Raw genomic sequence first — 22,095 nt, 5'->3', positions numbered from 1 at the left:
AGGGGAATTTTTATCGTCAATTTAGGTTGCTAATATAGTCCTTAGATATTGGTCAATATGTTCCTCTAATGTCAGGGGAGGCCGGGGGTAGTCATAAAGAGACTAATCGGGGTATCATTATATTAGCCACCTGGGAAAAACATTTTATCATGATATGCATGAATCTCTCACACTATTCTTAATCAATAATTATGGCCTTATGAGAATTAAATATTACGTAAAACAAACCGATTTCTCTTAAATTGACTCCAATGCAATTTGATAGAATAACCTGAAGGCAGTCTTGAGAAAATATAAAGCTTGCCTGTAAAGATTGGACCTAAAAAGCAGCTGTTTTATATAGGTACTAGCGGCTACGCCCCTAGAGGCCTAGAGGGAAATGTCTCTTGGGAGGGTGTTGGTTTCCTCCCCCAAATTAAACCTTGCCAGAACCCATGAGAAGCTACATCAATTATTAAGAAAAATATGCTTTTACGGATGTTGTTATCCTTGTTTCGAAAAGAAACATTTGAAAAAGATAAACTTTATTATAGCAGAAAAAAAACATAATTAATAATAATTATACAGATTTATAAATTCATAGTTTCAACATATGAAGCAAAATAAAAAATGTTTAGTAAAAATTATAATTGGATAAGTATGTGTTAGGTATAAAGTAAAAGTTCAAAGATATAAGAATTAGAAGAAAACTTAAAATGCACGAAAAATCCTTTTTATATTCAAAGATTACTGAAAATTTTAACAACAAAATTTTGAAATACATTGCTTTAATAAATTAATCTTTAACAACCAAAATTTAATTATGAAAAAATAATAGAATTTAATAACATACAGAATTTGATTAACAAACAAATATGACGAAGGAAAAAAAAACTTTTAGGCACTTCTTTTCTTTCTAATGATATAGAAATTGGTGATGTTATACTAATATCTGACAAAACACTTCTTAACATTTTACATCACAATGATGTTTGTTTGATTCTAAATCATATATTCTTTATTTAATAAGGTCTACGTCCACCCCGACCAGCAAACCTTGCTCTTTGCCCCCCACGATTGTTGTCAAAATGTCCGCGACCTCGGGGTGGGCCTCCTCCACCACCACCTCTATGCCCCCCGCCTCGTCCTTCAAAACCTCCACGAAAATCTCCCCGTCCCCTAAATCCATCGCCCCGGCCTCTGAAATGGTCATCACGACCACCTCCTCCTCGGAAATGATCATCGCGACCCCTGCAACTTTCGTCTCGGCCTCTAAAATGGTCATCGCGGCCTCTAAACTGGTCATCACGGCCTCTGACATGGTCATCGCGGCCTCTAAAACTGTCATTCCGACCTCTTAAACTGTCATTCCGACCTCTGAAACTGTCATCTCGACCTCTAAAATGTTCACCGCGATCATTGTAACCATCCTCATGGCCACCATAATGTTCATCCCGTCCTCTGAAACCATCATCCCGGCCTCTGTGACTGTCCTCTCGTCCCCGCCTTCCTCCCCTGCCCCTGAAGCCACCCTCTGGGCCTCCACGACCCCTAAATGCCACATCATGGCCGCCTCTGCCGCTAAACTGGCCTCTATTATGGGGGCCTTCTTCATAGAAGGGCTCAGGATGGATAGGTTTGGACATGCTTGTGGTTACAACCTAATAAAAAAAAATTTGTTTTTAAATTAACTTTGTCATTTGGATAGAAAATAAATATATTATTTCTTAAAACTCATAGAATAACAGTATATCAGATAAATCAGTATAGCTTTAAAACAGATTAATATCTACTGGATTAGAACCTGTTCTGACCCACACTGAAAAATTATGTATATTATCGTTTTATATTCAGAAAGTAAATACCTATCAATTTATCAGCTGACAAAAATTAAATTAACTTATAATTTTTTCTTTTACTATCCATTGAAAGGTGTCTGTAATACAATGTGATAAATAACTAATCTTTTAATACTTCTAGCTACAATGATTTGGAAAAATCAGATAAATCTCTGTAAAGAATTATGTGCAATAATTACATAAACACTCTCTTGACGTACAGACATACCCTAGTTATAGATTAGCACGGAAATGATAAATACCTGTTCTATCTGAATAGGTTCATCAAACTGAGCCCAGTGATTTTTATCAATTTCACCACCCTTGGGTGTTTGTGTCACAGAAGCCTGAATAAAACAATAATCATATTCTTTTTCTCCTAACACCTTAAATTATTAGAGATGGTATGGGAAAAGATAAATTGATGTACCCCTAATTAAAATTAACAAAATTATCCCACTGTAAATAAACATTATCGGTTGAAAAGTTTGGACTCCACTAGTTTGTATCAACCAAAACTAAAAGAGTTCCCAAAGTTTACAAGCCACCGACTGAGAGTGCGTGTTTTTATATAAAACATTGGGAACCATTATAATTTAAAGTCCAATGTCCCCTCCCTCCCTCCCTCCCTTCTTGAGTAATACAAAAGTAATTTACTAATTATACCTGTGGGGCGGCTGGGGAAAAATGAACAGGAGTGTGAGCTCCCACGGCTGGTTTTCTGTCGGGTGTTCTGTCCTGTAGAATTGACATAAAATTAGAAAGGATAAAATCTCAACTTTATATAACATACCATATTATATAAGTTATAAACATATCAAAAAATGAACCAATTGAGGCCTACTACATTTAAGGGAAGCTTCACATAACTCCTAGGATATTTCTAGGCCAGGGTTTCGGATCCGCATTGATTTTTTGCGGATCCGGATCCTCCAAATTGGGTCAGTGCGGATCCGGATGCGGATCCGGATCCTACCGGATGCGGATCCGGATCCTACCGGATCCGGTTCCGGATCCTTGACAATAAAAATAAAATCACCAAATTTTTCAAAAATATTTATTCTTCAATTCGAAGTCAAAATTACTTTTAATTTTCAAGTCTGACCCTAAACCATAAAGATTGGCTCTCATCAAGAGAATTCTGAGATTTTATATAAATTTAGGTAGATTTTTCCATTTTTTTCGCATTTTTTTGAGTCCAAGGATCCGGATCCTTGGACCCAAAAATATGCGGATCCTTGCGGATCCGGATCCGAAACCCTGTTCTAGGCTATTTTATAACTAAAAGTAAATGTCTTAGAGTGGTTTTAGGCTATTAATCTTTCTCCTATAGTTGTGGATGAAATAAAAAGTATGCAAATAACACAATTAAAGGTTGAAACGAATAAGAATAATAAGAAATTAAGGTTTTTAGCAAAATAATGTAAGGTACAGTTAAAAATTTTAAATTGCAAATGTTACCTGTTTAGGAGTCCCAAAACCAGGCCCCGGTCCTTGTAGATGTGGTGAGCGAAGCGGTCCCCCGGGTGATCGAGGTGGCGGTCCTTGCAGGTGGGCGGGAATTGGTAGCCCAGCCCCACCACTACCACCAGCCAGAGCTTGCACTTGCATCAGAGGATGGGAGGGCGGTGGACGCCCTCGGGAGTTGAACATGGCGTTCATCTCTGATTGAGCATCCGACTCTGAGTTTGAAGTTCTCATGTTGGGGGATAGTATATCCTTAGGAGAACCAAATTCAGGAGGTGGAATATTTAAGCTGGCAAGAGGAGGTGGTAAGGACTTGGGTATGGCAAGTGGCGGTGGCTCATTGTAGTGCGGATTTTCTTGGTTGGTAAACATTAGCATGTCTCCAGATGTGCGCCTGTGTCTATCCACCTTTGTAGAACTATTGTTCGTATCATACACAGCCCTGTCTTCATGCTGAGGAGTAGAGTACTCTCTATTTTCACTTCTGTTGTCCAGGTCTTCTCTTCTAGCAAAGAGATCCTGTTCTTTGCTTTGACTTCTACTCATTTGTTGAGAATAATGTCTTTCTGATTGTCTTTCATTGCTGTGGTCTCTTCTACCGTATTTTGTAGAGTCATATCTGACAGAATTTCTTCTATTATCTCGACTGTTGCTTCTTTGACGCCTAGAACTTCTTGATCTGCTACGGCGTTGATGTCTGTCTCTAGACCTACTTCTGTCTCTTCGCCTACTTCTTGAATCACTGCGCCTGTCTCTTCTGCTATAATTATCTCTACTTCTGCTCCTTTTACCTCTCCTTTCTCTGCTGTAACTTCTTTTCTTATCCCGGCTTCTGCTTCGTCTGCTACGCTTTCTGCTTGAGCTGCGGGATCTACTTCGCATCCTTTTGTTGCGATTTCTAGAGCTGCTTCTACTGCGACTGTTAGAAGACCATCTGCCGGATTTTTGTTCTTTCTGAACTTCACCACCAACATTACTGTTTTTATCATCATCTTGCTTAGAGAGTTCTTCTATATTTTGTTTTGCTTGTTTGATAGAATCCCAGAAGGAATTTGGATCACTAACTTGTGATTCTAACTGAGCTGTTATTGCACTAATATCAGGGATTTTAGGAATTGTAGGAGCATTACTCAAATTGTTCCCTTCAGAAGTGAGTTCATATCTATCATCTTGTCTCTTCTCTTCTTCAACTGAAGGTAAGTCTGTATTCTCATTGGCAACTGTTGTTGTCTCAGCATCTAGAGGAACATCTGGCACAAAGTTTCCCTTCATCATTTCCTCAATAGCTCTCCTAGTTTCATCCAAAGTGTCTTTCTTGCTATCTGTTGATTTACGATGAGACTTTTTTGGTTTAGGATCTGATGTCTGATTTAAAGTTTTTCTGGGGCCCTCAGATTCTTCCAATTGCAATTGATTCTCATTGAATTTGTCTCCAATTGCTTGATTTTTCTTCTCTTCTAGCTTAGGGTGATCTTCACCTGAGCGATTTCTTTTTCTAGGATCTCTTACTTCAACTGCTACAATTGGATCACTTGGTTCATATGGTTCTTCTATGTTAGTATCTTCAGAGTGACTGAGATCACTAGAAAGGTCTTTTTCAATAAGATTAGTTTGAATCTCAGGTTCAGCAGCCTTTCTAGGTTCCTCCAACTCTTTAACATAATTTGTATCAGATTTCTCAATGGTAACTAGTGGTTTAAAAGCATCATTGTGTTCATTTTTACGCCTTGGGTCCCTAGGCACAACCAAATCACTGGATTCTACCACTTTTTTAGAGGCTTGTGATTCAGTTGTTACTCCTACAGTTTCTCTTGATTTATCTGAAACATCAGCTACAGCAGTAGCTAATGAATTCTTGGATTCTTGAGTATTATTCAGAGCTGAGGCTCTTCTTGGATCCCTGGTCTCAACTTGTTCAACAGATTGTGCTATGTTTAATGAAGTTTTACTGGCTGAATTGGCTCCTGAGTCCTTGCGCCTTCTTGGATCTAAATTTTGTTGGTCTAGGAAAGAATGTATATTTAATACACTTAAAATTCAAAAGTTTACTTTATTAAAATTGGTTATTTACTTGTACATTTAAATTTTCAAATAATTCACATCGTACAAAAATCAAATAATTGTATATTGTTTTCTGTTCTTTTTTTCATTGATCAGAATTATAGAAATTCATAACTCCAATTATTTAGCGTTAACAATAAAAGAATCCAGAAAATTAGCAAACCACTTCAACTAAAAAAAGCAATGGTATAATAATATTTTTTTATTAATATACATTCCTTTGAGTAAAGCAAAATTTATATTTTCATTATCAGTTGTGTTTATTGTAGCAGCAGTTGGTTTAATCTTATCCACATGATCAACAAATACAATATCCTCATCATCTATTTTGAATCCATGCAGCTGCTTATATTTACGGATAGTTTTGTCTAGATCCATCCATTCTGGCCTTAACAAACAAGAATACATTTTTTAAGGGACAGTTATGAGTAATGGTGCGAATAGGGCTGGGACCAAATTGTAGTATAGTATTTGTTGTTTAATGTTTTAATCTTTTTGCTATTATATAAGCAGGATCTGGATGAGTTTGAGATTTAAATGCTTTTCTGTTTGTTCAAAAAGATAATAGATAAACAGAAATAAAGTCTAGATGATTAGTCTCGTAATTGAACCAATAGGAACACAACAATCATACCACGTTATTAACTTTCAAAGTGTAGGTAAACATTTTGGTACACAAAAGCATTATTTATCTTAATTTCATCCATATAAGTCAGCTATAAATAAACATTGAAAGATATGTTTACTATATATTCCAACTTACTCGACAAATTTAGCATCTGTTCTAGCTCTGTACTTTAATTCAGCATCAGCTCTCTTGTATTTCTAAATTAATAATATTTATTTGACAATTTTTAAATCTAAAATTTGAGTTGTATAAATGGAACCCAGGAACAATGGTTCAGCAACTGAATCCAACATAAAATTGCAGAAATTATTAATTTGTTGGGATAAACTAAGAGTAAAATAATAATAGTGAAGTAGTTTCAACATTTTCCTTAAAATTGAAATTTTGCACGCCATTGCATTGGAAGTATTCATAAGGAAGTGGGTTAGAAAACGTTTTCCGTTCAAAATAGTTCTCCAGAATTCAGGTCACTTATCCAGGATGCAACCAAAGTGATTATCAGTTTAAATGATTTTAATCTTTTATTTCTTAATAAAATAATTTTAAAATATTAAAATAGTTTTCTTCGATAGATCTAAAAAACGCCAATATAACCTTTCCTCATTTTTAGGAAAACTATATATTACCCATAGAGAAAAAAATAAAAGAGAGGAATCGAAGCAACTAGAAGACGAAAATAGGCAGTGGGCCTAGAGGCCTACTTAGCGCTGTTGCCGCGCTAAAATTTATGACTATTCCACTACTTTTCAAATGGGAGGATTAAAAATTATTTTAAAAAATATTTTTTTACTTTTTACTATTTTCATATTTAGGGCAAGAATATTAGATTAGATATTTTCGTTTTAATGTTTTAATTAAAAATTACATTTTTATTTTAAAAAATTTGTTCATGAAAGATGAATCCTTCTATTTCTAAAAAGGGGGAAATTTTTTTCATAATGAACATTCAGCTGATTCTGACCGCCCACGGCTGTTTGCTAAATATCGCTTTTCTTTTTATTCACATTATTATTTATGATTGACTTACAAAAAGCCCTGGGCGGTTTTTGATTTTCGTCTGCTTCTAAATTTAGGGATGGGGAAGTAGTATTTTACCATGAAAAAGGGGTGAGTATTCATCCTCTTATCCTTTTTCCTTATGATATTACCTTAAAAAAGCAGAGATAGAAAATCCATAATTCAGGAATTAGAACAGTAAAAATATATTCCCACCCAGGGGGCTCACATGGTCGCACTTTACTACTGTTTAATGCCTAGATAGAAAGTAGATAATTAGATAGATAGGATAAATAATGAGATGTAGAGAAAGGATAGATAGGTAAAATGAGCTTAGTAAAAATATATTCCCATCTGGGTGGCTAACATGGCCGTACTTTACTACTGTTTAATGCCTAGACAGATAGTAGATAATTAGACAGATAGGATAGATAATCAGTTATAAAGAAAGGATAAATATATTAAAAAAGCCTAATCTGGATCTTTAAATCATTTCAATGGTGCGCCAACTTTCCACCAATAAGAGCACAGCATTTTACGATATGCCGCGCTGTGATTGGCTGAAATTCGGCGCACCCCGATTTGGCGCACCATTGAAATGATTTAAAGATCCAGCTCTAGATAAATAGATAATAAGTTATGATAGAGAGATTAAATAAGCAAAGATAAAAATATTTTCCAATCCAGGGGGCTCATATGGTCGCACTTTACTACTATTCAATGCCTGGAAAGATAGATAGATTATTAAATAGATAGGATAGATAATCAGCTGTATAGATACGATACAAAGATAAAATAACCTAAGTACAGGGCGACCACTCCAAAACAAAAAAAATATAGTATTTTTATAGTATATTTTTAAAATCCATATAGTATATATAGTATATTTTTTAAAACTCATATAGTATGATATAGTATCAGACTTTGAATTATTTAGTAAGACATAGTATATACATCAGCTTTTATCAAAGCAATTTCACATATAAGGGGCTTACTCTGTGATTATAAGGCAAGGTATCAATGTAAGACTATAGGTTATTTAGGATAAAAGTTTACTTTTGGTTAGTATTTCACATATATTTAATCATTTTTTCATTTTTGGATAGGTCTCAGGTTCAGGTGCCGCAGGCTATCTGGACAAGTAAAAAAAATTTAAATTTCTGTTTGAAGAGTTAGAGATCAACTTATAAAACAAAATATGCATTTTTGGATGTTATTAACATAAATGAAGAAAAAATTAAAATAGGATTCCAAGTTCTGGTCCTGTAGGCCTCCATGTCCACTCTGGACAGGTAGAAAATTCAAATTTCTTATTTGAAGAATTAGAGGTCATCTAATAAAAAAGAATATGCATCTTTTTGGATGTTATTAACATAACTGAAGAAAAAATTTTTAATCGACCATTAGGTAAGTTCTGGTCCTGCAGACTCTGGACAGGTAAAAATAAAACTTCCCTTAGTTGAACAGTTAATGGTATATTTGTTAAACAAAATGAGCTTATATTTGGATGTTCTTTATATATTTAAAGGAAAAAATAAAATTAGCCTTCAGGTTCAGGAGCTGCAGGCCACCAGGTAGACTCTGGACACAAATGAAATAAAAAATTTAAATTCAAGGAGTTAGAGGTTTATTAAACGTCATAAGCATCTTTATAGATGCTATTTATATGTTTAAAGAAAAAATGACAATCGACCTCCAGGTTTTGATGCTGCAGGCCTCCAGGTGTACTCTGGACAGGTAAAAATCAAAAAGGGGGAGGCGGATGTGCCACTTTTTGAAATTAAAAGTAAACGCACATGAACTGAGCCCATAAATGAGTTAAAGCTCTAAAATTTGGCACAGCAGTTACTTTTGGGGAGAACAATATGGAACTGTAAAGAAACGGCGGTGGAATCGCCGCTACCGCCGAAAACCGCCGATTTTTTTTGCCTTTTTTCGCCAAATTAGACAGTTCTCAATCCTTGAGATAAACTTTTTTTCTCATAAAAATTTGCCTTATATTTTCAAGTGACACTTGTAATATTTGAAACATGTCAATACTATAAAAGTGTAAATCTTATAAGTGTATATCAGATGATTAAAAATTGTCTAGGTATTATGTTGAGAAAAAGCAAAAAAAAATTTCAGCAAAAAACGGCGGGAGCGGCGGTTCCACCGCCGTTTCTTCACAGTTCCATATTGTTCTCAACAAAAGAAAATGCTATGCCAAATTTTAGAGCTGTAATTCTTTTATGGGCTGAGATCATGTGCGTTTAACTTTTGGTTCCAAAAAGTGGCACATCTGGCTCCCCCCTTTCTTATTTATGTAGTTAGAGGTTAGTTTATAAAACACCATAAGCATTACATATCTGAAGAAAAAATACAATTGACCTCCAGGTCCAGGTGCTGCAGGCTTCCATGTAGACTCTGTCCAGAGAAAACCTGGAGGCCTAAACTTGAACTCTTCAAATAAGAGTCTTTTACCTGTCCTGAATGAACCTGAACTTGGATCCCAATATGTTAAGATTATCCAAATAAATGCATATTCTGTTATATAAATAGACCTCTAACTTTCATATAAGAAATTTGATTGTTTACCTGTTCAGAGTGGTCTAAAGGCCTGCAGGACCTGAACTTGGAGGCCGATTTATATATTTTCTTCAGATATGTTAATTAGATCCAAAAAATACATATTCTGTTTTTTAAGTTGAACTCTAACTCTTAAAATAAGGAATTTGATTTTTTCACCTGTCCAGAGTGGACCTGGAGGCCTGCAGGGCTTGACCCTGGGGGCTATATGATATGTTAATAACATCCAAAAAGATGCATATTCTGTTTGATAGGTTGACCTCTAACTCTTCAAACAAAAAATCTGAATTTTACCAGTCCAGAGTGAACCTGGTGGCCTGCAGGACCAGAACTTGGAGGCCAATTTTAATTTTTTTCTTCAGATATGTTACTAACATCCTGAGAGATGCATATTTTGTTTGCTAAGTTGATCTCTAAATTTTACAATTTTATTTACCTGTTCAGAAACCACCTTTTAGCCTGCAGCACCTGAACCTGGAAACTTATCCAAAAAATTATTAAATATAAGTGAACTACTACCCAAAAGTAAATTTTTATCCCAAATACCCTATAGTCTCACATTAATACCTAGCCTGATAATCACGGAGTAAGCGAAAGTGGTAAAACTTCCCCATCACCCTTAAGTTAATTCTATTAAAAATAACTGATACTTAAATCATAATCACAAACAAAAATATATCTTAGAGGATTTTCTTCATCTCTTTTTTACTGTAGAGCTTTATGCATTTTTATCATATCACAGTATCTTTTGAGCCCCCCGCGGCCAGTAGGGGCCAGAAATAGGAGAAAACCTACTGTGAAAATTAAAAAAAAACGCTCCTTAAGACGCGTTGTCACAAAACTGACAATATTCGTTTTTTGTTATATAAATGAAATATTATATTGTATATATAGTAAACTTTGGTCAAGTAAAGGTAATAATATATAGTATATATAGTAAATTTTCGTCATATAGTATGATATAGTATCCAAATTCATCCTATATAGTATAAATAGTATATATAGTATGCAGTGGTCGCCCTGTAAGTATGAATGTATTACTTTGCTGTTTTCAATTATACATAGATCAGATAGAAAAATTAATATAATATACATATATAGATAGATGGATTAATTAGATTAGGTAGAAGAAGATAAATATTCAGATAGATATATTTTATCAAACCTTCCTTGTAAAAATTTTAAGAAAGATAATGGAAAAGATCTAACATAGATAATCAGATCGCTAGATATATAAATAATTTGATGGATAGATAACTTATGAATAGATAGATATACCTGAATCATAGACTCCACAACTTCTCTGTCACACTCCAAGGGAAGATTTAGAAAGTAGGGATTCGAACTCTTGTGTAATTCTGAATCCTCAGAACTAAACAGAATTAATTTTATTCAGTCATGTGATGTTAGTGTTATCAACTTAACATAAAATTCCCCCTCAAAATAATCTACATATATAAAAATTTAAACTTTCTATATTAATAGCGAAATCCACAAGAAACGAGGCAAACAAATAAGATGATTCGAAATTGTAGAGTAAATTTCTTTTCCTAGGAATCTTCACTAGAAGTTAGGAAGCTTATTTTATATAGTAAAAACTGTGTAGGTCCTATTTTTCTATTACACATGTAGCGTCATAAATTGATGGAGAGACCGATGAGCGGACAAAGTGAGTCATAGATTTGATGCTCTATTACAAATCTTAAGAAAAGACCTACTGTCGAGTAACTGCCGATAAACACTTTACTGAGAGAAGGACAGACCGACGGAAGTAACAATTATAGGAGTAGAATAGCTACCAAAAATGTTGACTTACTTAATAGTGTGTTCTCTGATTTTTGGATCTTGGAACATTTTATGTCTGAAGCTATCTGCACGTCCTGACATCACTTTAGATAGATGGTCTTTAACATGCCTAAATAGAAAGATTATTATCTAGTAAGATATCGCTGTATATATAGATATATAGATAAGACAAAAACTAAACCGCCTAAATAAGAGATTATTAAGTTGTCTCATTCGTTTGCTAATCAACTTTGAGGGATTTTCCTAAATCTTGATTGGGTTGTACAAACTAGCAATGTCCAAATATCTGTCCTCCTGACTGAATACCTGAACATACCTGAATTCGGCCAGAAACTTGACATTAGCCTGTACCCTCTGTGGGCCACCTGCCTACAACATACCTGGATTTAGCCAGAAACTGGACATTAGCCTGTACCCTGTGGGCCACCTGCCTACAACATACCTGGATTTGGCCAGAAACTGGACAATAGCCTGTACCCTGTGGGCGACCTGCCTACAAAATACCTGGATTTGGGCAGAAACTGGACATTAGCCTGTACCCTGTGGGCCACCTGCATAAAACATACCTGGATTTAGCCAGAAACTGGACATTAGCCTGTACCCTGTGGGCCACCTGCCATCTGGCTAGGTCCTGGGCAAGCGACCCCTCCTCTCTTATCATTCCCTCTGCTTGGGATGGAGGCGTTGCCTTCGGAATAGTGTTATGTTTATACTAATGATAAAATGATTCTTGTAACAATACGGTTAAGTTCAGGAAGCGTAGTAACTCTATAATCATTACCAAAAAATCAATTTCAACAATAATTTCAAATGAATGATACCTTAAGGTCCTTAGATGATCAATTTTATGAAGAGAGCCTTGCCTAAACTATATTTAGTTATATATAATAAAGGTTGAAAGTAATTTTAAAAATATGAACACACACACTAGCCTTGTGATCTTCTACACAGTGTTGAATAATATCTTCTTTTTCTACAAATGCCTTGCCACACTTGTTACAGGCATAACTAAATAAACAGATTAATGGGCAGTTTACCTTAATGTGCTTAGTCGAGCAACCCCCCCCCCCCCCAAATTACTCTCTTTACTTTGAAATAAATGAAAAACAAAGAGGGGAAAGTTTTAGTTTCCCGGGTTTAAAAAAATATCTTGGGTCAGGTAAGGTTAGGTTACAGTGGATACTTGGTAGCCCCGCAGTGATGGGGCGCCCCGCAGTGTTGAGGCACCCCGCCGAGCGTTTATTTTAAAAGTAAGGGGAAGAGGGGAGTTGCTCAAATCCTATTATATAAAGTAATGAGCTTTTTTTTTGTCTGTATCGCAGAATCCCGCTAACCACTGAACCGATATGGTTACCCTTTACAGTGAAGCTTATTATAGGTCTAGGGAAGGTTTTTAACTATTTTGGGAGAGGGTATCTCCACCCTCCAAATAAAAAATGAACCCCCCAAAAAATATTTTTAAACTTTTTCTTTTTAAAACAAAAATTGAAAATGGGAGGGTATCGACTTTTTCATATTCTAAAAAAAAGTTAAATGGTAAATAAAAACAAGGATGACAACATCTATAATTAGCAAAGTACAAAAAAATCATGTAATAACAGACATGAATTATCAGTCAAATATTCAGTGACCATAAAAAATTGTGAGAAAGAAAAAGAGGATATTTGAATAAAAGATATTATCATTGATAAAAATCACGAAACCAATATATTGTCTTAAGACCGACGGACTGACAGACCAAGTAGGTTTTATATTAGACGCACTTTAGAATATTTACATAGAAGTGGGGGGGGGGGGGGGGGTTGACACTTGCGTATAGGCGTACAGGGTGTATATATAGGCTTTGTCTTAGGAGTAAGAGGATATCTAATTTAGCAAAAAAATTAAAAAGTTTCCATTAAATAACATTAAAAAAGATGCATATTTTGTTTTATAAGTTGACTTCTAACTATTAACAAATTTTCAGTAACATCATATAAATATTATATAAGATCATACAAAAATTATACATATATCTTTTTATTACCTATGAATTTGTTTTACATGCCGTCTCATATCTTTCATTTCAGAAAACCTAAATAAATTCACATTAAAAAAAATATAAGATAAACAAATCTTTGATATTAAAATCCTAGCTGCTTCTTCGTTCAAGATTTTAGATTTCTTAATAGTGTTATCACCATCAGGATTCGTGTTATAGAATTCTTATTAAGTATAGTTTCTGTAAAACTTTAATCTAATTAAGAAATACCAAAATGTGCTATCCTATTACATAAAGTAGCAGGCTTTTGTCTGTAGCGAAGGATCTCGGTACCCGATAAACCGATATGGTTCTCCTTTAGAGTGATGCTTACAAATAGGCCCAGGAAAGGTTTTCAACTATTTCGGGGGAGGGTATTTCCACCCTATAAAAAGAATATAGAAAATATTATCGTCTCAATTTATTTTTACTTTTACTCTCTAAAATTTTAATTAAAAAAGGGGGGGGGGTGAATCTGTAGCTTAGAATCTTGCAAACCGCTGAAACGATGGTTCTCATTTACAGTTAAGCTTTTTTTATGCAAAAGGTACCTCCACCCTGCCCTCATAAGAGAAATCGCCCCAGCTAAAAATATTTAACTTATACTTTTTCTCCCTCAGGTGCCCCAAGGAGGCAAGAGGGGGCCGTAGCCGCTGGTTTATGTAGATAGATATATTGAATAAAAGATATATTGTAAGAAATCTTACATATTTGCATAAACTGCAATACTATAAATATACTATCCACACACCCTCCATACATAACTATTTCTATAGTTAAGGTATAGGGCATAAATTATATCCAATAGAGTGGAATTTTAAAAAGCTATTGAAATATAAAATAGTTTTGTACAAGATAAACCAATCAACAAGTCTTAGTAAAATATTTCTAATCTTAAATATTGTTATTAAAAAGTAAAATTCTAAATACCGTATTTTGGACCGAACAAGATTGAAACCAACCATTCAGAATTCAATAAAAGTACCCAAACTTTTAGGGCTAAATAATAAGTTGAAGTTTATACTATCCAGTGCAATGTTTCCTCCCTCCCTGATGTATATACAATGTACTGTATGATTGTATATATAAATATTTGTATATTTCTACGCCATAACATTTATCATATTACAGATAGCTTTGTTGCAGTAATAATAGATAGATACATAAATAATATAAGTATATGTAGATGTATACACCAAACAACTACCTCCCTCTTTCTAGGAGCCGAAAATTGCAAAAAAATTGTCTTAAGGTATCTCACTGAATTTTACAAGCCTAAACTTATGAAGTTGAGAAGGCCCCGAATTTTTTTTATTATGATAATAATATTTAATTAAATTAAGTAATTTTGAAGTATATGCATTAAATATGCAGGGGGAAGTGCAAATACCAAAAAACGTCATATTAATGCCGATGTAAAAAACCTGTAAAAACTAGGATTTTTAAAAGTGTCAGCTGACAAATCTTAGAACCAACGAGGTTGCTTTTAACGATGGGGGTATAGCTATTTAACTCCCTCTATTATTTAACTTTATTGATACATATATTGTACGTACATACAACATATGATATATGCAGATATATCTACATATTTGCAAATGAATTTTAATATATTGTCTGGCTGTCTTTAAAATCTGAGGGTGGCGTGTGACATTGTATTGTAAATAACAAATATCAGTTTTCTAAACAGTTTCTCTCAGTCGCTGGCTTAAAAACTTTGGGTACTTTCATTAAATTATCATTTGTAGGTTTAAACTAGCAGTTTCTAAACTTTTCAACCAATAATCTATAACTATATATCCACATACCTTTTGGAGCAATGATGACATCTAAAGCCCTCTCTCGGCAGCCTGTCAACATTATGTCTTGACCTCAAATGTCCCAGAAGCCCCGTCACATCCAGGTATTGGTGATCACAGAGATGACATTTATGCGGGTGGGGCTCTTTAGAGTGAAGTTTCTGTACTGCTAGCTTATTAAATGCCTAGATAGTTAGAAAGAAAAATTTAAGATAGATAGATTATGATAGATAGAAAGAAAAATTAAATTAAAGATTGAAAAAGTAGATTTATACATAGCTAGGTAAATAGATGCGAAAAGATTTTAATTCGATATGATTTTTATTATGTGGAAATTATTGTTATTTTAACTTTGGAAGGGCCTTTAACGACAAATCCTCCCAGCATTTTGAACAATCCTATTTGCATAGACGTCCAAGGGGGGGGGGTAATGGGGCGATTACCCCCCCCCCCCATTTAAAATTTACCCCTACCCTGGGGGTGCCGTAGGCACCCTTAACCATTTAGGAGGAAGTATTTACCCCCCCCCCCAAAAAATAATTTTGGGGGGGTAAATCCCCCCCCCCCCATTACCCATTAGTTTTGGTTTCAAAAAGTGTCACTTTCGCCCCCCCCTTTAAATTACCCCCCCAAAAATTTTACCCCGGGGGTAAATTTTGGGGGGGGGGGGGGTAAATAAATTTTACCCATGCCAACAGATTTCAGGGGGGGTAATTACCCCCCCAAGCAAATTTTACCCCCGGGGTAAAAATTTTGGGGGGGGGTAAAAAAAATTCGCGGAGCGATTCGCGCGTCATTTTACCCCCCCAAAACCGAATTACCCCCCCCCCTTAAAAAATTTTTACCCCCCCCCAAAAAAAAAGCTTGGACGCCCCTGCCTATTTGTTCAAAATTCTGACAAAAATGTTGTCCTCAATATTTCTAGCAAGCACAGAATTCCCCCCCCTCTCCCTATTTTGAAAAAAATTGAAAATAACATAGGGTGATAGTTTTTCGTGTACTTGTCTTTTTTAACTTAGGTCAGATTAGGTTAGTTTATATTGAATATAATGTGGCCCCGCAGGGGAAAATAAGGGGGGGGGGGGAATCTAGCACTTCAATGGCTGATCTCCGCTCAAAAAAAAACACTCACCGCTTCACAGAGCTTGCAGACATACTGCCACTTGCCCTGCACAAACTTAGCAGTTGCATAGTCGGGGTGGCGGCGTTGCAGATGCCGCTCCAACCCAGCGGTGGCGATAAACTTGCGGGCACACCGCGGGTCAAGACAGGCTACAGTGTGCAGTTGCAGCTTGTGGTCTTTAAAAGCCTAAATGTATGGTCATTTAGGTAATAAAAAAAATACCAAACAATCAACACTATTTGTACAATTTTCCTAAATTCATAATTTTTCAATATTCAATACATGCATTCGTTTGTAGGTGGTCTGTCTCTTGTTCGTCTGTCAATCTGTTTTTCTGTAATGACCGGCGAAGAAATAACATAAATTAAATTTTAAAAAAAATTAGTAATTTAAGGGTCATGAAATCGTGTTGAAAATAACAGGTAAGAAAGAATTTCCATCAAACTCAATATAAAAAAAACCTGAGTTAATGTATCAGTCTAACTGTCCATCTGTCTGTCTGTCTCACCTTAGGATCCTGAATGTGAAGTCCACATTGTGTACAATCTCCGCCCTTCTCTGCAAATTTATCCAGCCCCAAATCAGCCGCCAATCCTTTTGCTGCGCCGCCGCTTCTATGCTCTTGCAGATGCACCTCTAGCTTAGGCTTGTTTGGGAATCTAAATTATGGAAAATGGCATAAAGTCAGCTACATATGAATAACAGTCTAGGGGAAAAAATTTACAATTTATATCTAAAAGAATGATTCGATTGCGGGGCCGTTTAGAAATAAAACAAATTAAATTTCATTAAGATATTCCATACCTATTATAACGTAAAAATGTGCAATGCTTAAAACGAACAATTTATACTTTATAATGTGTGATTTAAAGAAGAGGTGCGCTTAATTTAATTTCCTCTTTTGTGGACATGATTTATATAACCACACAGTACGTTCTGCCCTATACAAAACCGTTTTACTTCCATTGGAAATAATCAATTTAATAAAACTAAAATAATGTATGAAAAAATTACCTAAAATGACATAATTTACAAGGATACTTGTGGGGCAAAGCCTGATGCTTGGTAAATGCTTCTTTTGATAACTTTGGGTCGTTGTTCTTCGTACAAACCTATGTAAAAAATGTTTAATAAATTATATTTTGATACCTCCTCTTTTACTACTATTTTACTACTCTTACTTGGACGTACAAACTGACCATAAAATAGCTTGCCCTACTAATAATAATGACGTTATCCTCTTTTTTTCTCCAAATTTAAAATTTTTTAAACACTCCCCCTCCCCCCCTGGGGGGAACAGACAGACAAACATTTGAAGGCCACTGTTTTGGAGGTCCAAAGAGGCATACAAATGACGAAGAAGAATTTTTAAAAAATATTTTGCTATAAAAAATACCTAATAAAAATGAAAGTGAACAAATAATCTATTAAATCAATCAATGATGGTAAGGATAAAGAATTTATTTTTGGTCGCTTCAAGTGCACATCTACTTAATAATATTACCTGTCCGCAAAGCTTGCAGGTGTACTTGCTGTCTTGTTTGCTAGGTGTTGAGCTACTCTGTTTAGTATTTGAGCTGGTGGTAGTAGTTGTATTTGTGTGCTTGTCTGACTGGTGTTCACGCAGCTTAGAGTTCCGCACAAATACCAAATCGCAGTTCTGTAGATTTCATTTCATGGATTTATTGATAAATCAATGACTTAGAAAATGTTGTAAAAGTATTCTATCTTACACAGAAAAATATTAGTTATACCTTAAAATGTACCTAAATAAAATAGAAAGAGATATTTTTTTTACGTGTATTTTCCCTAAAGTTGTGTGTTACCATTTAGTCAAATGCGATTATTATGTCAATCTGTTCTTAATTATGACCATTTCATATAAATGCATTTCATTTGGTCATAATTAAGAACAGCTTGACTTGATAAGCACATTTGATTAAACGCAAAAAAATGTCCTTTTTAATTTATAAAGTAAAGGTTAATTCTAAAGGACAAATAGATAGATAAATTTATTATCCATAAAAACTTTCCTGGCACTGATAAGCATGTGGAAGGTCAATATGAGTCAGAAACTCACTGGCATCAGAAGCTTTAAACTTCTCTTTGCACTGGTCACAAATTAACTTCTCGGTCCTTAAAATATACCTATGTACATAATAGATATAGATAGACTAGATCCCCACTCAAAGGATGTAGCCAAAATGAAAGATAGACAATATATAGTTAGATGGACTGATACATTGATAGATAGATAGATATACCTGTGATGATAAAATTATTATCACAGCTAAAACAGTGATATAATAGATAGATAGATGGCCAGATACATAGATAGATAGAATAAATATATGAATAGATAGATATACCTGTGATGAGCTAAAGCTCCATGTGCAGCTAGAGTGGCAGAACTAGTAAAACTATTGTCACAGATTAAACAGTTATATAATAGATAGATAGATGGCCGGATACATAGATGGATAGATGAAAATTACATGGATAGATAGATGAACAAGATAAATATACCTGTGATGAGCTAAAGCTCCATGTGCAGCTAAAGTCGCAGAACTAGTAAAACTATTATCACAGTTCAAACAGTTATATAATAGATAGACAATAAATAGATAGACTAAATACATAGATAGATAGATGAACAGATAAATATACCTGTGATGAGCTAAAGCTCCATGTGCAGCTAAAGTCGCAGAACTAGTAAAACTATTGTCACAGTCCAAACAGTTATATAATAGATAGATGATCAGATACATAGATGGATAGATGAAAAATACATAAATAGATAGATATACCTGTGATGAGCTAAAGCTCCATGTGCAGCTAAAGTGGCAGAACTAGTAAAGCTATTGTCACAGTTCAAACAGTTATTTAATAGATAGACAATAAATAGATAGACTAAGTACATAGATAGATAGATGAACAGATAGATATACCTGTGATGAGCTAAAGCTCCATGGGCAGCTAGAGTGGCAGAACTAGTAAAGCTATTGTCACAGTCCAAGCACGGGTGATCGTGTGGTACCCGGAAATGGTCTCGAAACCTAAAATTGGAGGGATCTTAAGGGATAAGACAATGGAAGATAATTCAATGTACATCCCCAATGATGATAAACATAATTATGCTTTCTGTAAATCAAAATCATTGGTTGAAAAATTCAAACACAACTAGTTTAGAACCAATCAATCACAATTCAATAAAAGTACCCAAAGCCTTGGGGCAGGTTTAAGCTATTTTCTTTAACTCCCCCGCCCTCCCCTAGAGGCCAGAAGCGAGTCAATTCTACCAATTGATAAAAAAGTTGAAAAAAAGAACAAGGGTTGAAAAATCCGTATTTCTAACAATATCAAAGATTAAGTTGATAGATGGATAACTTTACAAACAAACTTTAAAATATCAGAATTCATCATTCAATTGAAAATTCTAAAACTTTTAAGTCTTCTCACATTTGAACTCAAAATTTATCAGATTTTTACGCAAGTATAGGTAGGTATACATTAAGCAGAGTTATTGCAAAAATAGAAAAATAGTTATGATGTATGTCTCTATATTTTTTATACATAGCTACCCAATATTTAAAACAATTAGCGGGAAAGTACAAACACATTTTTTCCAGTGTCTAGTTTCTTGATCAAGTTTACTTGGGTCCAATACTTCAAACATATTTTTGTCATATTTTTTGTGTTTAGATTTCCTTCAAAGTTCCTAGTCAAGACCATTACTCCTCCCCCTTATTTTGAAAAAAAAGGGTTAGTTATTAGTTTGTTTGGTACTTTAGTTAGGTTAGATTATATAATATTGGGTACTGGTGGGTAGCCCCATAGGGTTATAATATTCCCATCCCCCGAAGGAATAAGGAATAAGAAAAAGTAATAAACCCTTCCTTTAAATTCATTTTAAAATAAGGGAAGGTGGTTTAGTGCTCGATAGGCCCTTTAAGAGTAAGTGATTTTTTTAAAGAAAACAAAAGATATTTTTTTATTTTGAAACTTTGTAAGATTATTTATATACCATCCTTCATCAAAGCTCAGAGACATTTTATTTTTATAAGGATGACAACTAATTTTTAGGTTTCTTAGAAAAAAAAATAACATTTTGAAAATAATGGAACGACTCTAACAATAACGTTTCATAAATTGTTTCAAGTATTCATCCTTTGGATAAAAAGTTTTGAAATAAAATCCAAGTTTAAAGGATGAAAAACGGGAGTAAAGAAGATATATTAAATTTAAAAACTTTTTCTCGACAAATCATTGTTACCAAGTATTAACTATCTTTCTATCTACTCCGTTATATATCTTTCTATCTATCCATCGATATATCTTTCTGAGTTCATAAGGAAACAACAATAAAGATAAATTAGTCTGAATTTTTACTGCTTGTATCAATCACAAATTCGGTAAGCAGTCAATAAAATCAGCGGCTGTGAAATAAACTTTATTTCCAATATCGCTTAGAAACCGATTAACATCCGGTAGATTTGAACCGGTTCTCAGCTATACTGAAAAATGATGTATATCATCGTATTATATCCAGTTTTCTACGAATATAAAAATGTACAATCATAAGATAAAACCATTTTTAACCCGTGCCTTTGGCATATCGGGGCTAGATAAGAAATTATTTTAATCTTATTATTGAATATTTTATATCTGTGGAAATCTGTTTATAATACGATGCGATAAATAACTAGGTATTACCTGTTACTGTCAGGAAATCTTTGTCCGCATTTGTTACACTTCAAGTCCAGACCTTTCATTATCTCGTGGCTTTCTAGTTCGTGTCTGGCTAGCCCATCCTAGATAAAAAGATAGAAAGTAGGTTAGATAGAAAGTGAAATAGTCTTGCTAACCCACCCTAGATAGAATAGATAGATAGTGTGATAGATAGATAGAAAGTGGAATAGTAAATTTTTCATGGCTTTCAAGGTTCAAGTTCGTGTGTGGCTAGCTCATCCCAGATAGAAAGATAGCAAGTGGGGTAGATAGATAGAAAGTGGAATAGTTTCTATTATCTCGTGGCTTTCAAGTTCATGTCTTGCTAATCCATGCTAGATAGATAGATAGCAAGTGAGATAGATAGAAACTGATATTGTTACTATTATCTCGTAGCTTTTCACAGTTCATGTCTGGCTAGCCCATCCTAGATAGAAAGATAACAAGTTAAATAGATAGATAGAAAGTGGAATAGTCTTGCTAACCCATCTAGATAGAAAGATAAACAGTGGAATAAAAAGATAGATAGCAAATGGTATAAATAGAAGATGGATAGAAAGTAGTATAATTTCTATAATCTCATGGCTTTCCAGTTCGTGTCTGGCTAGCCCATCCTAGATAGAAAGATAGAAAGTAGGTTAGATAGAAAGTGAAATAGTCTTGCTAACCCACCCTAGATAGAATAGATAGATAGTGTGATAGATAGATAGAAAGTGGAATAGTAAATTTTTCATGGCTTTCAAGGTTCAAGTTCGTGTGTGGCTAGCTCATCCCAGATAGAAAGATAGCAAGTGGGGTAGATAGATAGAAAGTGGAATAGTTTCTATTATCTCATGACTTTCAAGATAATTATTTGCTAGCCCATCCTAGACAGAAAGTTAGATAGCAAGTGGTATAGATAGATAGAAAGTGGAATAGTTTCTATTTTCTCATGGCTTTCCAGTTCATGTCTGGCTAGCCAATCCTAGATAGAAAATTAGCAAGTGAGATAGATAGAAACTGGTATAGTTACTATTATCTCATGGTTTTCCAGTTCGTGTCTTGCTAACCCATCCTAGATAGAAAGATAACAAGCTAAATAG

The 22,095-nt window shown here is 34.5% G+C and overlaps 1 protein-coding gene across 3 annotated transcripts in view; it reads right to left on the bottom strand.

The window, feature by feature from the left end:
* Positions 1 to 507: 507 nt before the first annotated feature.
* Positions 508 to 22,095, bottom strand: part of LOC145318830 (uncharacterized) — a 78,656-nt gene continuing 57,068 nt past the window's right edge. For 2 of the 3 annotated variants that reach the window (XM_080160469.1, XM_080160470.1), the window contains exons 30-49: positions 20,999 to 21,096; positions 19,234 to 19,341; positions 18,322 to 18,421; positions 17,790 to 17,948; positions 17,300 to 17,397; positions 16,794 to 16,944; positions 16,295 to 16,471; positions 15,172 to 15,347; positions 13,370 to 13,417; positions 12,276 to 12,351; positions 11,910 to 12,031; positions 11,354 to 11,452; positions 10,816 to 10,909; positions 7,122 to 7,226; positions 6,109 to 6,170; positions 5,566 to 5,733; positions 3,279 to 5,289; positions 2,484 to 2,555; positions 2,081 to 2,164; positions 508 to 1,640 (exon numbers count right to left, since the gene is read on the bottom strand). In XM_080160469.1, the coding sequence (XP_080016595.1) occupies positions 1,002 to 1,640; positions 2,081 to 2,164; positions 2,484 to 2,555; positions 3,279 to 5,289; positions 5,566 to 5,733; positions 6,109 to 6,170; positions 7,122 to 7,226; positions 10,816 to 10,909; positions 11,354 to 11,452; positions 11,910 to 12,031; positions 12,276 to 12,351; positions 13,370 to 13,417; positions 15,172 to 15,347; positions 16,295 to 16,471; positions 16,794 to 16,944; positions 17,300 to 17,397; positions 17,790 to 17,948; positions 18,322 to 18,421; positions 19,234 to 19,341; positions 20,999 to 21,096 (4,647 nt within the window). In that variant the 3' untranslated portion in view covers positions 508 to 1,001. The remainder of the gene's footprint in view (positions 1,641 to 2,080; positions 2,165 to 2,483; positions 2,556 to 3,278; positions 5,290 to 5,565; positions 5,734 to 6,108; positions 6,171 to 7,121; positions 7,227 to 10,815; positions 10,910 to 11,353; positions 11,453 to 11,909; positions 12,032 to 12,275; positions 12,352 to 13,369; positions 13,418 to 15,171; positions 15,348 to 16,294; positions 16,472 to 16,793; positions 16,945 to 17,299; positions 17,398 to 17,789; positions 17,949 to 18,321; positions 18,422 to 19,233; positions 19,342 to 20,998; positions 21,097 to 22,095) is intronic. The other variant, XM_080160471.1, reaches the window with a different exon arrangement.

Source organism: Acartia tonsa, chromosome 5 (genome assembly GCF_053477335.1).
Source record: "Acartia tonsa isolate MP-2025a chromosome 5, ASM5347733v1, whole genome shotgun sequence".
Lineage (NCBI taxonomy): Eukaryota > Metazoa > Arthropoda > Copepoda > Calanoida > Acartiidae > Acartia > Acartia tonsa.
The sequence above is the reverse complement of the archived record's forward strand: the minus strand, read 5'-3'. Positions and strand labels throughout refer to the sequence as shown.